The sequence below is a fragment of the Athene noctua genome, chromosome 6 (genome assembly GCF_965140245.1).
Source record: "Athene noctua chromosome 6, bAthNoc1.hap1.1, whole genome shotgun sequence".
Classification (NCBI taxonomy): Eukaryota; Metazoa; Chordata; class Aves; order Strigiformes; family Strigidae; genus Athene; species Athene noctua.
Window position 1 is genome coordinate 40,524,308 of NC_134042.1, and position 14,248 is coordinate 40,538,555.

Sequence of the window (14,248 nt, forward strand, 5' to 3'; positions counted from 1 at the left end):
TATGAGTTAAGAGGCTCTAAGAATAGACATGAGCATAGAAAAGCGTCTGATGCAACTGGTTTGTGGAGCATCGAGATTTATATATTAGCAAAGCTACAAGCCAGTGAAGCTCCCTGCAGCACAGTGCAGTGCAACCTGATTTAGTATGGGTAGAATAGGTAACTTGTCCGTTCACAGATAACGGAAGTATCTCTGGAGAAGTGTCTTCAGAACTGTGTCAAACATCTTGAAAAGATCTTACCTATTTTCACCAAAAAAGAAAAATCCTGTACCAGCAAACTTGTGTTAATTTCTGCTTATCTGGTTCTTTTTGTTAGCCAGCATTTGTAGAACAGGTACTTTAATTACAGAAAATTTATTTTTGTTTTTAGTTGTTTATTGGGAGAAAATTACTTATTCACCTTAAAGGTGTTTTGGTTTATTCTGATTTGAAAACTTCCAGATTAATGCTTTGGTTATACCAAATATAAATGGCAAAGAGTATTTCAGCCTTCAGAAACTTGCCAGTTTCTTCAGTTTTGCTCTCTTAGGAACACAGTTTGTAAGTGAAGAAAAATTGCAATTGTTTACAAATTTATGAACGTGTTCTGTATGAGATAAGCAGCATAAGTGTTTGATACAGATATTTAATAAATGTATTAAAGTACCATATCTGAGCTTGTGTGTACCTGACCACTGATAACACTGAAGTAGTGTTCTTTGTAACTGCCCACTTCAGCTTTATGCAAGAAGCTTGCATTTGTTGATACATTATATATATGTTTTTCATGGTTAATTAGAAAATAATTCCATGTCTGTGATTTAGTTTGTTGTGTGCTGGCATTTATTTCTGGTGGTGTTGATGGGTCGTCTTCACTTTAGTTCTTGATTGTAGGTTACCCCTGAACTACTGGCACCCAAATACATTACATACTGGAAAAAGCTCTAGAGCTCAAATAGGTGCTGTGTATGTGCTACTCATCTAGCTGTGTTCAGTCAGTTCTGATAGGAGACTTTTGAGAGTGTCACGGTATGTTATAAATTGCATGCTTGTTGCTTGTGAGGTTGAAGGCTGCCTTCTCACTTCAGCTCTCATGGAGTTAATATCCAAAGACCATCATACAGTTCAAATATCTGAAATTTTTTTTCAAAAAAAAAGGCCTGGGTTTAATGCTGAAGGAAAGGAAGGGTATTTTTTTTTCTTATTTTTATGAGGTAATTTTATTTACTTCCAGATCTACCTGCTTTTTTTCTTCTTTTTCTTCTCTCACATGCATATTAAGAAAACCATACAAAAACTGGTAAGTTCTGTAAGCTTAGTTTCCTATCTAAACCATTAGGACACCACACTTAACGTTTTCTGAATTTTCCCTGGAATGTTTTTTTGTAATCTTCTTTTAATTAAAAAATAAGATTCTGATTTTCCTCTCTGATTTTACTGAGAATATTGTTGTCCCTTACACGTGAAAGTAGCGGCTGAGTGTTGGCATCTGCAGGACTGAGGTTGCTGCTGTGATGGACTCACTGAGTAATTGACCAAGATGGAAAAAGGAACAAAAATACAGAACATCCAGCAGTGTGACACTTCATAACTGGTTAACTAGCAACCTAAATAGTACTGTGTTTCACTTTTATTCAAGACTGTTAATACAGAAAAGTAAAATTGTTTAATGATTTAAAAAGTTATTAAAAATGAGAATTTATGTCCATAAGAATTTATCATTTTAGTAATACTTTGATTACACGTTGACAGTTTTTTTTCCCCTAGTACAGTCTTGCTAATTATGTATTTCTAAGATACTCACTTGCCCACTATGTATGTTTCATTTATATGCTATGGGGAATTTTTAACAGTACAAACAGGCGAGCACACTTGTATTTGTGCATGTTATTTTGCACAGACGTGCTGATTTTACTAAAAACTGTAAATGTGTAGCATTTAGAGACAACTGTAAACAAAGTGGTGAGATTTTCTTTTAAGGGTGTGGTCTAAATCCCTACAATGCATAAGAGAATGTTGCCGTGGGAATTCTTAAATACACTATTAAGATGCCGTGACTGGAATAAAAGGCTTTATACAGTGTCAAATACAAATGTGTCACAAATCTAACTTTAACCTGCAAGTAATATTAAAAGATAATGTTCTCTGTCAGTCCTAGAATAACAAACTTGAAAAAAATTAAGTCAGTCCTCCTTAATATTCTGAAATGTTGCAAAATTTTCCAGTGTTAGTCATGCATATGTAAATTTGGGCATGATTCAAAACTATGCCCTTTTTGTAGCATTTCTGTGTGCTGGTTGTGGCTGGGATAGAGTTAAACCCAGCTGAGGTTAAACCATGACATTCTCTGTTTTTTATGTTTTAGAATTCTTTTATAGCCTTACAGTGGACTTCTGTGATGCCAGTGTCATGGTTTTATTCATGGGTTTGGGCTTGGGATTTTGGGGGTTTTTAGATAAAAATGAACATTGCTTTATATAATGTTAAAGATTATTACTATTCAGTTTTTATTTTCAAATACAGTTCCTAATTTATTTACAAAATTACTGCTTATCTGTTGAGTTGGATTTTTGATTTCAAAAATGTGGCTACAATATTCATATAAAGGTATATATTGAAATACGAAGAAATGAGCTACATTAACAGATGTGGACATACTAATTTTGAGTGCTAAGAGGGATAGAATATGGAAGTACTGTGCTGTTCTAATGTAGAATAACTGCATGTTATACAACTAAACAGATGCTGATATTTTGTTGTTGAAGGTCTTTCCATGCATGTTGATTAGCCCTGGTTTTGAGCTTCTGGTAGAGATGCATGTTTCTGACTTAGTATGATTTCAACGTTAAAAGTACTATCAGTCATATCTATTTAAATTTAAAAAATTAAAAAGTGAACCTGACAGGTCATAAGGGTGCTGCTTTTCTGAACACATTTCATGCAGAGTGCATGGTTTCTTTTTTTGCTTCTTTTTTCCAAGATGAGACTTCAGAGCTGTGCCAAATTCTGATTCTGTTCTGTGCAAGAGGAGCACGTCAGGGTGGTGTCTCAACTTGTCTGCCTGTGATACAGGGCTCTGATAGGGAAGCAAGCATTATTAAAGCTTTCCTAATGTTTTTAAGTCATAAATGGCTGTCTAGGAGATAGCTCTTGTTTTCATCGTCTGCACAGTATTAAAGTCTGATGAATCAAAATTGCAAAGAGGTGATTCCAGTTTGAGATTCTGATACTTAAAAAAACAATTGGGCCAAATTTTCATTGCTAAAACTGTTGTAACCACAAGGAGGAAGGAAAAAGTGAGAATTTCTTAAGAGGACAGAAATGTAAGGTGGTTGTGTTTCTCTCAACTGTAGAGTACAGATAAGTAAGCAAAACTGGTATCAAGGTAAATTAAAAAGTAAATCAAGTATTGTCCTTTGACGTAGAAAAAATCAACCATATATGTTGGTATTTCCACAAACTCATATCAGAGTAAGCTCAAACTCAAGAGTGTGTTACCTGTTTATTTAAAATTAGTGTCTGGATTTGTGATACAAAACAGACTGACCGGACATACACAATCTAATGAATTTATGGGAATTATTGCAATGATGGACTACTTTAGGGTTTTGAGGAACACTTTTTCTCATAAGCTCTTGAGACTGGAGATCTCAATGTTTAATGTCACTTTCATCACAGAAACCTACTCCTGTCAATTGTAAATTAGGTAGAAAACAGAGGTGCAGTACTTCAGCCTTTCCAGTTTAATCATGTTTCTTGTGTGCATGCATGGCAAATAAGGAATTTTGTCCAGCTGCAAGGTGGTAGCATCACTGTTCAGCTAGAAGTGTTTTATGCAAAGTAAGATGATAGATTAAGCAAGATAATGCTACTATATGAGATCATTTGCCCTAATACATAATGCACTTAAAAGGCAAAACACTGAGGCAAACCAAATCAATTCTCATGTGAAACATCAATGAATACAGTTTTGTGAAACAGATAACATTCTTCTCCCTTGTACATGAACTACATTGGACTAACTGAATATGCTAAATACTATCCTTCTGGTCCTGGCTGCATTCGTTCTTCTATAGTATTTTTGGCAGCCCAATACTGTATTGAATTTATTGAAACAAAAAGTCTGCAGAAGCTCATTCTTTCCTACATCAGTATGTTTAGGTGTTAATGAGCGTATGCATTGTATCTTGTGGAAGAACTGTGGAGACTTTCTTTGCCGTGTTAATTTAGTAACTTTGTCTTTGAACTTTGATCTTAAAAACATATCATAGTGTTGCATGAACAGACTTTTCTGTATTTATTTTTCTTTGCAATGTTTAGAAGAAATATTAAAATATGAGTGTGGTAACCATATACATTTCTTAAAGCAAAAACTGGCAATTGTTTGGTGTTCACACAGGAAAGTATCATCTATCAAATTAGCTAATATTTTCATATTTAACAATTATTAATTATTAATTGATATTAAAATATTTATCAATTATACAGTCTTAATTACTGTGTAACATTTTAAAGATTAAGAAACATGATAGTGAGTGAATAACTACCAGAAAAAGGTTATAGAGAAAAATACTTCACTTAAGTGTGTGAATTATTTTTTTTCTTTAGCTAGTTTTACATGAAATCATAGGCTTGGATTAATGAGCCATTTTTCATTTCAACTGCCCTATCAAACACCTACTCATTAGTCAGCAGCTGAAAGTGTTAGAAGAATGCTCTACATCTGTCACTGGCAGCATTTCCTACCAAACTTGTTTCTGCTGAAGCTTGGATAGAATCCATAAAAATAGGATTTAAAATGTGGTATTGTCTTATTTTCTAGACTAGCCTGTCTCTGAATTCAGAGTTTAGATCTCTCTTAAAATGGCTTTTATTATGCCCTTGTTTATAAAAAGAACATCTTGTTCCATTGCACAGGTCTTCATTATAATCAGACCTAAACAGTTTTGCTGCTGCACTGAACTTTTCCCTTCATAAGACCTCTACTGATCAAACATTGAATGCAATATTTATACATGTAAATATGTCAGTGTTTGCTGGATAACTCAAGTTTTAACTCTTAAATGTAATCTTTTATGCTTCATTTCTTGAAAATGACATGTGTGACATATAATAAGGCCACAGGCAGGAGTGAGTTTGGTGGTATACATGTTAGCTTTTATACAGGGCTTGGTTAAAATAGTGTGCCAATACTTGAAATGAGCTTCTGCAATCTGCCCTGAGAAATATGGTTTTGTACCAGATGCTACTCTTAAAATATATTTCTTTTAAGGTAACTAACAAATTTTTTGTGTGTTGTCCAGCTTTCTGAATTCAACAGATACCTACTGATTTCCTCACCACCATCCCCCACTTACAAAACCACTTGAGTATACAATATTGGCTGAAGGAAAACTTGGCACCGTTGAGTCTGTGCACTACAGTGACCATGCAAATATTAGGAAATCCAGATAGAGACAAATCCAATCACAGGCAGATGTTTGCCAATTCCACTTTTAATCAGTTTTTCCTGTACTAGAAGGAGTAAATATTATCAATTTCTCAACGTGGAAGGCAGAATACTATCTTTTGCCATGCTTCAGTCTTAGGAATTCTTTATGGAAGTCAAACGATAGTCCTTACCTGTTTTGTTTATCCAGGTAAGGATTTTTCTCTTATCTGTGTATTTCTTTTGATAGCTAGGTATTAACATGGTGTTTGCTGCTTCTGATTCCTTGGAAGAATTTCCTCTTGGCTGTCCTTTGCAACTGAGTCAGAATGTTGTAGAAGCCCAATATCCTTTCTATTGCTCTGGTTTCTCCTCCAGAATGTGTAGTATCCAGTGCCTTTTCTCCTCTAAATCGAAGTGTTCAGGCAACTCATTGTTCAGGGTTGTGGAGAGACCCTTACTTTCAATAGTGTGACATCATTTGTGAGAATGGTAAATTTTGATTAGGCTAAAATTGAAGGGGAAAAAAGTAAATTACTTTGGTCCTACCAGTAAAAAAGCAAGTCATGTTTAGTTTTGTTCCTCTTTTGGATGGCTGTCTGGTGAACCAGATAATGGAATCAACATGGCTCAAATTCGCCCTTTTCCTTCTCGTTTTTAACTCTGTTCAGTTTCCTAATCTGGTTCAGCCATGCAGCTGCACAAGCCCTTGTACATCTATTTCAGATGGTTGTGCACGTGTGCCTCAGAAAGAGGTGGGATTGCAGCAGTAGCTCATACAGTCTTAGCTCAGTTTAGGCTGCTATGGAACACAGTCTAAGTTAACAGAAAACCAGCCTGACAATAAAGTGGCTTTCTGTTGGATTAGTGGACTAAACTAACTCAGCTGTGGGTCTCATGACCACTGAAGCAGATGAGAGCAAAATAAAGCAGAGGGAAATGCAGGAAGGGGACTGAAGCATTCTTCAACTAGGATGGTTTAAGTTGCTGAGGAGTAGCAACTTCAGCAGTTGTGGAATTATGCCTTTAGTTCCCTTAAAGTTTAGACTGAATAACCCCTTCCTCCCAAAATAACCCCCTCCACTCCAAAAATGAAAAATCCTCATATAGTTTGAGTGGTAACCAACTTTGTCCAAGGTGTCTTCGTGTAAATAGAAGTTCATCCAGTTTTAATTATCTTACATGTTGTTGATTCTGTCACTCTCAGTTATAATAGTAGCTAATTCAGTATGGAAATAAAGGCAACCCTTGGGCAGGTGAGTGGGGGGGTTTGGTTGTTTTTAAAATTGTAACCCAAATGGAATGTTTGTTTTGAAAAAAATGCTACAATAAAGAGAGTTCATCATAGTGCTGGACCTTCAATGTAACACATTTAATTATATCCTGAGAACTTTATAGGATTTTCCTTCATTCTCATTATTGGGCAGTTAGAAGTGATGAGCAGGGTTCATAGGAAATGTGTAATAGCTACAGTTTTCCTATACTATCAGTATGGTTTTTTCATCCATTTAATTATAAAATGGGTAGCGGAAGTTAATATGGTTTTTGATTCTCTTGCAACAGAAGTATCTTCATAAATTTATTCAAGTAACCTCTTCCTCCTCCTATTGATATTCATTAGCTCCATTCCACTTGCACTAATATTCTTTTCCTCCCCATTAGTAAGTCAATTCCTAACTTGATTTTATTTGCAATGTTTTTCCAAAATCATGTTGATCAAAATAATTTAAGTAAATATTTTCATTTGGTGGCAAATCAAATATTTTAAGGCTGAAACAAATGGAGGGTATACAGACTTCCTGGGCAGAACGTATCTCTCGATCTGTACGACTGGTGAGAAGATACCACGTTTTGTTAACAAGCAAGGTCTTACAAAGTTTGAAGTTCTTCAGCTCTGCTAGTGTCCTGTCAGCACACCAGTAATACACTGAATTATGGCTGTTTGAACCAGTTTCATGGTAGCTTACTAAGTACTGGCCTCAGATGTAACACAGTCCTGCAAAGAGGAAGAAATGTGAACAGGGTGTGTGTGTCTTGTAAGAGAAAACTTACTTGAATGTGACTTAGGGTTCTGCCAGTACTGCTAACTCTTTAGTGAAGAACAATGTAGGGGGTTGACTTTTAAAACATTACCTAAAATTTGCTAATCAGCCTCCAGCTATTCAAGCCATGCTTTTGTATAAAATAGGAAATGGCACTGTAACTAACATGCCCTTTTCTGCTCTGTTGTGTTCCAGTACAGTAGTTTTGTGTGCTGTTGGACCAGCAGTCTTCATAGCCATTTTAATCTTTCCAGGGAGTTTGAGACAGAAGCAGCAGTTGACATTAAAGCAAAGACACAAGTAGAGAGGAGGAGAGAGAGAGAGCGAGAGAGCAGCTGCCTCTTAAAGATGTGGTTCCCAGATAAACTGGAATTTTTAACCTAATCTTTTGTGCTTCCTACTGCGGCTTATCACTATAGCACAGTCTTTAGATGGGGATAAGAAACAGAATTTCCTTAAAAAATTCTGCATATGAAAATGTTGCAAAAAAAAATTGAGTTCTTCAGTTTTCTCCTTCCTCTGTCAAGATCTTGTAGAAAACTTTGAGGTCAATCTTGCTTTTGTTTTGTTAAAGGCATATCTCTGGTAGCTTTTGGTTTTAGAATGCTAAAACTCCACATCTAAGGTATACCCAAGGGATATACAGATATAAAACCTGACATTTTTGAGAATATGCCTCCCCTGGTTTTACCTAGACTGGAAGGCCAAATTATTTGAATCCTTGTAGTCTTAGGGGAAAAGTTTAAAAAGGTATTAGAAGTTCATGTAGTCCATTTTTATGTTCTCAGAAGCAGGTTAATCTACATTTGTATCACTCATTATGTTTGGCCATTTTTTTTAAATTATTAGAAAGTTTGTGGTCTCTTGTTTCACTGTGTTTATTGTGAGAGGATTTCCTTTAATATCTAACCTAATCTTCCTTGACGTAGAAGGAATTTACTTTCTATAGTGAATGTAGAAAAACTAATTCCCTTCATCTCCATAATTACTCTTTAAAATGCTTGGATATTTTCAGTCTAGTCCTTCCTTTGAAAAAAAAAACCAAAACAAGGGGGGAAAAAATAAACAACACCAAAACCAAACCAAACAAACCCAAACAAACAAACCAAAAAAATCCCAGAACCATAAAAACCCCAACAACTCACACCACACCAAACAGCAGCTTTTCTTATTTTTTAACGAAGTAATATTTTTTAGATTGGTCATCTTCGGGCTTTCTCATTGGGTTTATATCCCTCTTCAACTGTGACATCCAGGAGGCACTACTTCAGATCGAACCTTGTCAGTGATCAGTAAATCCAATTGATTTCTTCATGGGTCTGATGAGTAATAGTCCTCATTTTATATCTGTCTTTTCCCTTCGTCCTATTCAATAATATTCAGTACAGCTCTAACTCACCTTTGACAGTGTATTACTGTAGTGCGATACAACTTTGCTAACCAGGTATGTATATGCTCTTGAAACAAAGAAATTACCTCAACAGACAGAATCCAATAGAAGTGTTGAGCAGGTATTCTTTTATTGGCAGTGCTGGGGTCGCCCTGGGGATTCTCCGCCATAAGGGCTCCCAAGAGCTAGCAAGGGACATGAGTTTACATACAAATCATAGATATTCGTTAGATTTCCTAGAAAGGGGTGTCTTATGATAATGAGTTCCCAGAATTCATTTGCATAATCTGAGCATGTGTAGTGATGAAAATAGGGTGAGGGTCTGCAGTGGTTGGGGAAGGAAGTAAGTAGTCTTCTTCACAGTGTTGGCTAGTTGACCCTCTCTGCAGAGCATGTGCTGTGAAGTCCAGGTGTCTCCCTCCTAAGCCAGCAAAACCAGTTTCCCTATAACAGGGTCTCGGTGTCTCTTTGTTAGAGCCCCCCATAGCTCATTCTAGGAGTTGCCCAAGTGTCCACTGAAGGCCTTGAGTCTGCCACCAGTGATTTACGTAGGGAGCCTAATGAGCGTTTCGATCTTACCTAAACGGACAAAGGGACCTAAGGAAAGAGTTGAGGAATCAGGAGTCCTTGAGAAACAAATGAAGAAAAACACAAGCAAAGCTTTCATATATCACATCACAGTTTAGTCTTAATAATTGTTAGAAATTAGAGTCCTTTCATTCCCTTTCACCCTATAATTTGTTTCTGTTCCAAATTTTCATCAGCTAATTACCTAATTGAATAGTCTCTTCCTCTTTTTTTAATGTATTTTTTGAGCAGATATAAGTGAGGGCAGTGTTATAGATCAAGTAATTAAATATTTAAAGGTGGCATATTGCTGCAAATAGTATTTGGGGAGAAGCATGGATTTGAAGATGGTACACACATGACGTTGCCCCTTTCTCTGAACATCACTCCCAGAGGTGCAGTACCTAGGAGACAAAATGGTCCTTCAAATAGCTTGTTGTAAAAACAAATGTGCAAGTCTCATATGATGAAGAGAAGGTTGCTTGCCGTTTTTTTTCAAACAATTTAAGTAATTGAACTAAAAAGTTTAGAAATTTTTATGCTGTACTTTTTTTTTTTTAATTTCTGGGATTATGCAGCAAAACTGTTTTCATATACCTATGTATTGGTTCTTAGTGCTGCAATTCTTTAGTTTTTAATAAGAATAGTTACTTATAATTATTGAACTTTCTAGAAATTAAAACCTGACTTTTTCAATATCTGTGTTTAACCACATTAAGCTGATCTTAAGACAGGGCCATTTCTAGATTGAAAGAAAATATTCAGATGAGCATGAAACATGAGATTTTTCACCTCCTGAATGTCGTATGTATATCATTTTATTCATAATATATGTATTAGCAACCAGTCATAAAACACTTCATGGGAATGATTATGAGGTTTTAATTAAATCACTAATAATAATGATTCAAGGACGTATATCTTACTGTGAACTGCCTTTTAATACAGCTCTTGAAAGCAAAAGTTGTAGATGTTGCCCTTAATGCTGTGTTTTTAAACCGTTAAACTGAGCTCCTCTGTTTTGTAATTCTTGGCAACCTTACTGAAGGAAAGGTTACACGTTGGGCTTTTTCAGGAAAGGAAAAAAAAAAAAAAAACACAAAAAAAAAACCACCGCATGTGCTCTTTCTAGCAGGTGCGTAGTGAACATTATCAGCGGGGGAAACAATAGAGCAGCAGTAAGCTGCCCCTGGCTCAAGAGAACAAAGGCAAAGGGGGGGTCGCCTGCCCGGGCCGGGGCTCTGCCCGCTCCGCTCCCCTCCGCGGCGCGGCGGGAGCGCGGGGGCGGGCGCAGCCGCGCAGGGCGCAGTGACAGCCCCGCACCGGCCTCCGCTCATTTGCGGCCTCCTCGGTGTCGTTTTAAGTTGGTGCCGTTAGCCAATGGGGCTCCTCCCGCCCGCTGACATCACGAACTAGCCAGTTCCCTCCAGCTGCAGAGCGCTTCAGTTTCTGTCTTTTTTTAAACTAAAATGGAGGCTGGTTTCTTGCCTTAAGGAATACACTGCCTTTCCTGCTGGAGCCTAGATGTTGACATGTAACAGAGCTGGCAGCAGGATGGTGGTTGACGCAGCCAATTCCAATGGGCCGTTCCAGCCCGTGGCCCTTTTGCATATTAGAGGTGAGTTATTGTGCGTGAGAGAGTGAATCGCGACCCTCCGACGAGCTCATAAATGGCTATTGTGGTGCTCGGATAAGGGGAGCAGGAAGGCCTCTGTAGCCCCGTCCCTCTCGGCTTGTTAACAGCCGCACTGAAACCCGGGGAGGTCGAAACCCCTGCTCCATTAAATGCGTTTTGGGAAGATTGAAGAATTCGTAGAGGCATTGCATACATAGTTAAAAGCAGGTTTTACTGCTTTCTGCCGTAACTCTCCCATCCCCCTTTCAAGCTGTGCTGATGTCAAAGGATGTGAAGTCACTACCCCAGAAAGGTACTGAGTGGGGGGAGGGAAGGGCCAAGTTATCGCTATACACTTTCTATAGAATAAGGGCAAACGCTTGGTGTGCTTCAAAGCCTTTTTTTGTGTGAATCGGTCAGATAGAGCTTCTTTAAAACTCACTGCAGCTTGCAAAAGAATTGGAGGAGGAGGGGGGGAAGAGATGTGACATTTGTTATGAAAATATCCTTTATGTATTCAGAAAGCATTTCCTAGAAGAGATGCCATTCAGCTTTAACAAGCAAGCTCTTACGTGCCTGTCGCTTTGTGCAGCTCTGAATGTTGAATTTCTTCACAGAATATGTTCTTCTTGCTTTAGACAATTAGTGTGTTGCAAATCTACATTTTTTCACAATTCAGTGGGGAAAATACGTGTTGGTGTGACACTTTTGCATACTTGAGTGTGTAGCTCGTGTTCTGTATTTTGCAGCTAGTAAAATTTTACGTTACTAAGAGATTTTTTGTGTATTTTTTTTAGCTGGCTGTTAACCAGCAAAAGGTTTTTCTTGTTATAATTTCCTCCTTAAGGTGGTTTTGCTTTAGAACTTCTTTATGAAAGCAGAACATGTATTAGCTGGGATCAGCACACCTTGAACAATAGCATTTATATGCAAGAAACACAGCTGATAGTGGTCTTAATCACCTTTGCTTTTCTCAGTTTTCACTGGCGTAGGCTAGATGTTAGTACTGAAAATAGTATTTTTTCATTAACGTTCCATACACTGAAAAAAATTATGCTTTGAAAGTTTAAAAAAAAAAAACCCCAACTGTTCAGCAGCCTGCTCCTTTAAAACAGGAGCACTGCTCCTCATGTATTAAGAAATCACGATTGCTCCTTACCTTTTAAAAGAGCCGTATCTTCTCTGTCTGAAGTGAGGCTGGATGTATTCTAGAAGACTCTAATTTTGGTCTGTGAGTGGGGGGGGAAATGCAATAAAATTCCCTTGAGTTAAAATAGGGACTGTGCTTGTTGTCAAGGGAATATCAGTGCAACTGCCTGACCTGTAGACAGGCCTTTGCTTTTCACTCTGCGCAAATCACCTTAATTCTCTGATAGATGCTGCCTTTTGGAAGGGGAGAAGCACCATCTTTTAAAGGTTTAAGTCAGGAAAACAAGCCAACGTTGAAATGAGAATGATGAAATGTTGTAATGGATGAACCTTAATAATCCTTTGTCTCAATACATTAACAAGGTTCTTGTGAGTGAATTTATCCGTGTTGTTGCTCCAATCAAATACATAATTGTGGAAACAATGGATTTTAAGAAAGTGTTCTGAAATTCACTTTCCTTAGACCTAAATTATTGGTGCACTGGATAGTGCAATAGTGAAGTAGATAGATGTTAAGGGGTTTTGTGGTTTGGTTTTTCTTGTGGGGTTGGTTTGTTTTTGGTTTTTTGTTAGGTTTTTTTTTTTTAATGGGTGATGAGAGTGGATTTTCTTGTAAGCAATTAAGGAATAACTGGGAGATTGTTTTGCATTTTTCTGGTGGTAGGAACTAAGATGGGTCTCTAGTATTACAGCCCGGGGGAGTTTCTTGACACTAGAAGAGGAAAAGCATCTCTTCCATACATACACATATCCAGAAGTTGTTTTGTGTGTTTGTGTGTACCTCATCCCACTAGCTGCTCTGATGTTACCAATACTACTCTGCCTCCAAAATGAAGCCTGTCAGAACAATACATGCTTTTAAAATTAATAGTGGTAAAAATTAACTGGTAACTGAAGCCTAGTGATACATCTTTACTGTATCTCAATCAATGCTGGTTTTACAATTATTCTTTAACATCATGTAGTATAGGATTAAATTTTTAGTAGAAGTACTCCTCTTTGCATCTGTAAGAGCTAAAACTTCAGTGTCAAAAGGTGAGGGGAGGGCACAAGCCCTTCTGTTTCTGGTGGATCTAGTTTGATGTAGTAGATAAGGTGTACTGCTTTATCACCAATTTTATAGAATCATTAAACTAATGAGATAGTGTGTTGTATTTTAATTTACCCTTATATTGTAGCTACCATATTTGGCCTTAATCTTATTTTTAATCTGTGAAGCCTTGCGGACTATGCTGTCAGGACTTCTCTCAAAATAAAAACTACAATCTTGCTTTTAAAGTTAATTCTAAAGCTTTTATACCCGGATCATACAGAGTATGTAATATTTGTAGAATAAAAAGGAGATTTGATTTGGCATTGCATGGGAGCTTGTTCCCCTTCCTCCTGCCCCTTCTGAACTGCTGACAGCTTTATTGTCTAGACTACTTAAAGCTTTGCCAAAGCAGCACAGTTGGAAAAATAGATGCAAGTGGTTTTTAAAAATTATTTTATCAGCCTTGTGAACAGGAAATAAGGGTATCATAATCTTACTGACTGCTGTTGCTGGTATCTGCACCATCATCAATAAGGAGGAGCAGTAAGTATTTGTAGGATGGGAGGTGTTGGGGCCCCAGATACCCTGTCCTCCAGCAGCTCCTTTGGCTGTGGATGCTTAAGGTCATCTTGGATATGGTGCAGCCATGTAATCTTGAGTAACACTGCTGTGGGAAGAGCTGTGAGAAGTCTTGTCACGGTTCCCCTTTCACTCAGAAATTGTCTTCAAGCTCAGGCCCTTGGCCTTAGTCACTGCCTCAGCTGGGTTGCACCTGTGTGTTGGTCCAGCCATGTACTTCATTGATCTTGATCCTGATGCATTGACTACCTGACTTGGTGTGTCTCTACACTGTGGACTTGTTCAGCAGCCACTGGCCTATTGGCTTACCCTTGATCACTGTCAGTACACCTGCTCTCCTTTCTTCATTCAGGTACTGTGGAACTATGCCCTTTGTCACAACCGTAGACTGTTGGCAGTTGTTCAAGACAAATGTGTAGAAATCAGGTCTGCAGAAGATGACTTTGGACCTGTTGTTAAAAAATA

The 14,248-nt window shown here is 37.5% G+C and overlaps 1 protein-coding gene across 3 annotated transcripts in view; it reads left to right on the plus strand.

Moving 5' to 3' along the window:
* The window catches only part of PPP2R5C (protein phosphatase 2 regulatory subunit B'gamma), an 87,387-nt gene that overhangs the window by 19,782 nt on the left and 53,357 nt on the right, over window positions 1-14,248 (plus strand). The window contains exon 1 of one of the 3 annotated variants that reach the window (XM_074908676.1): window positions 10,624-11,025. The exons of 1 other annotated variant lie outside the window; for it this stretch is intronic. In XM_074908676.1, coding sequence (XP_074764777.1) covers window positions 10,932-11,025 — 94 coding nt within the window. In that variant the 5' untranslated portion in view covers window positions 10,624-10,931. Of the gene's footprint in view, window positions 1-10,623; window positions 11,026-14,248 lie in introns of those variants that run through there. One more of the 3 variants, XM_074908675.1, reaches the window with a different exon arrangement.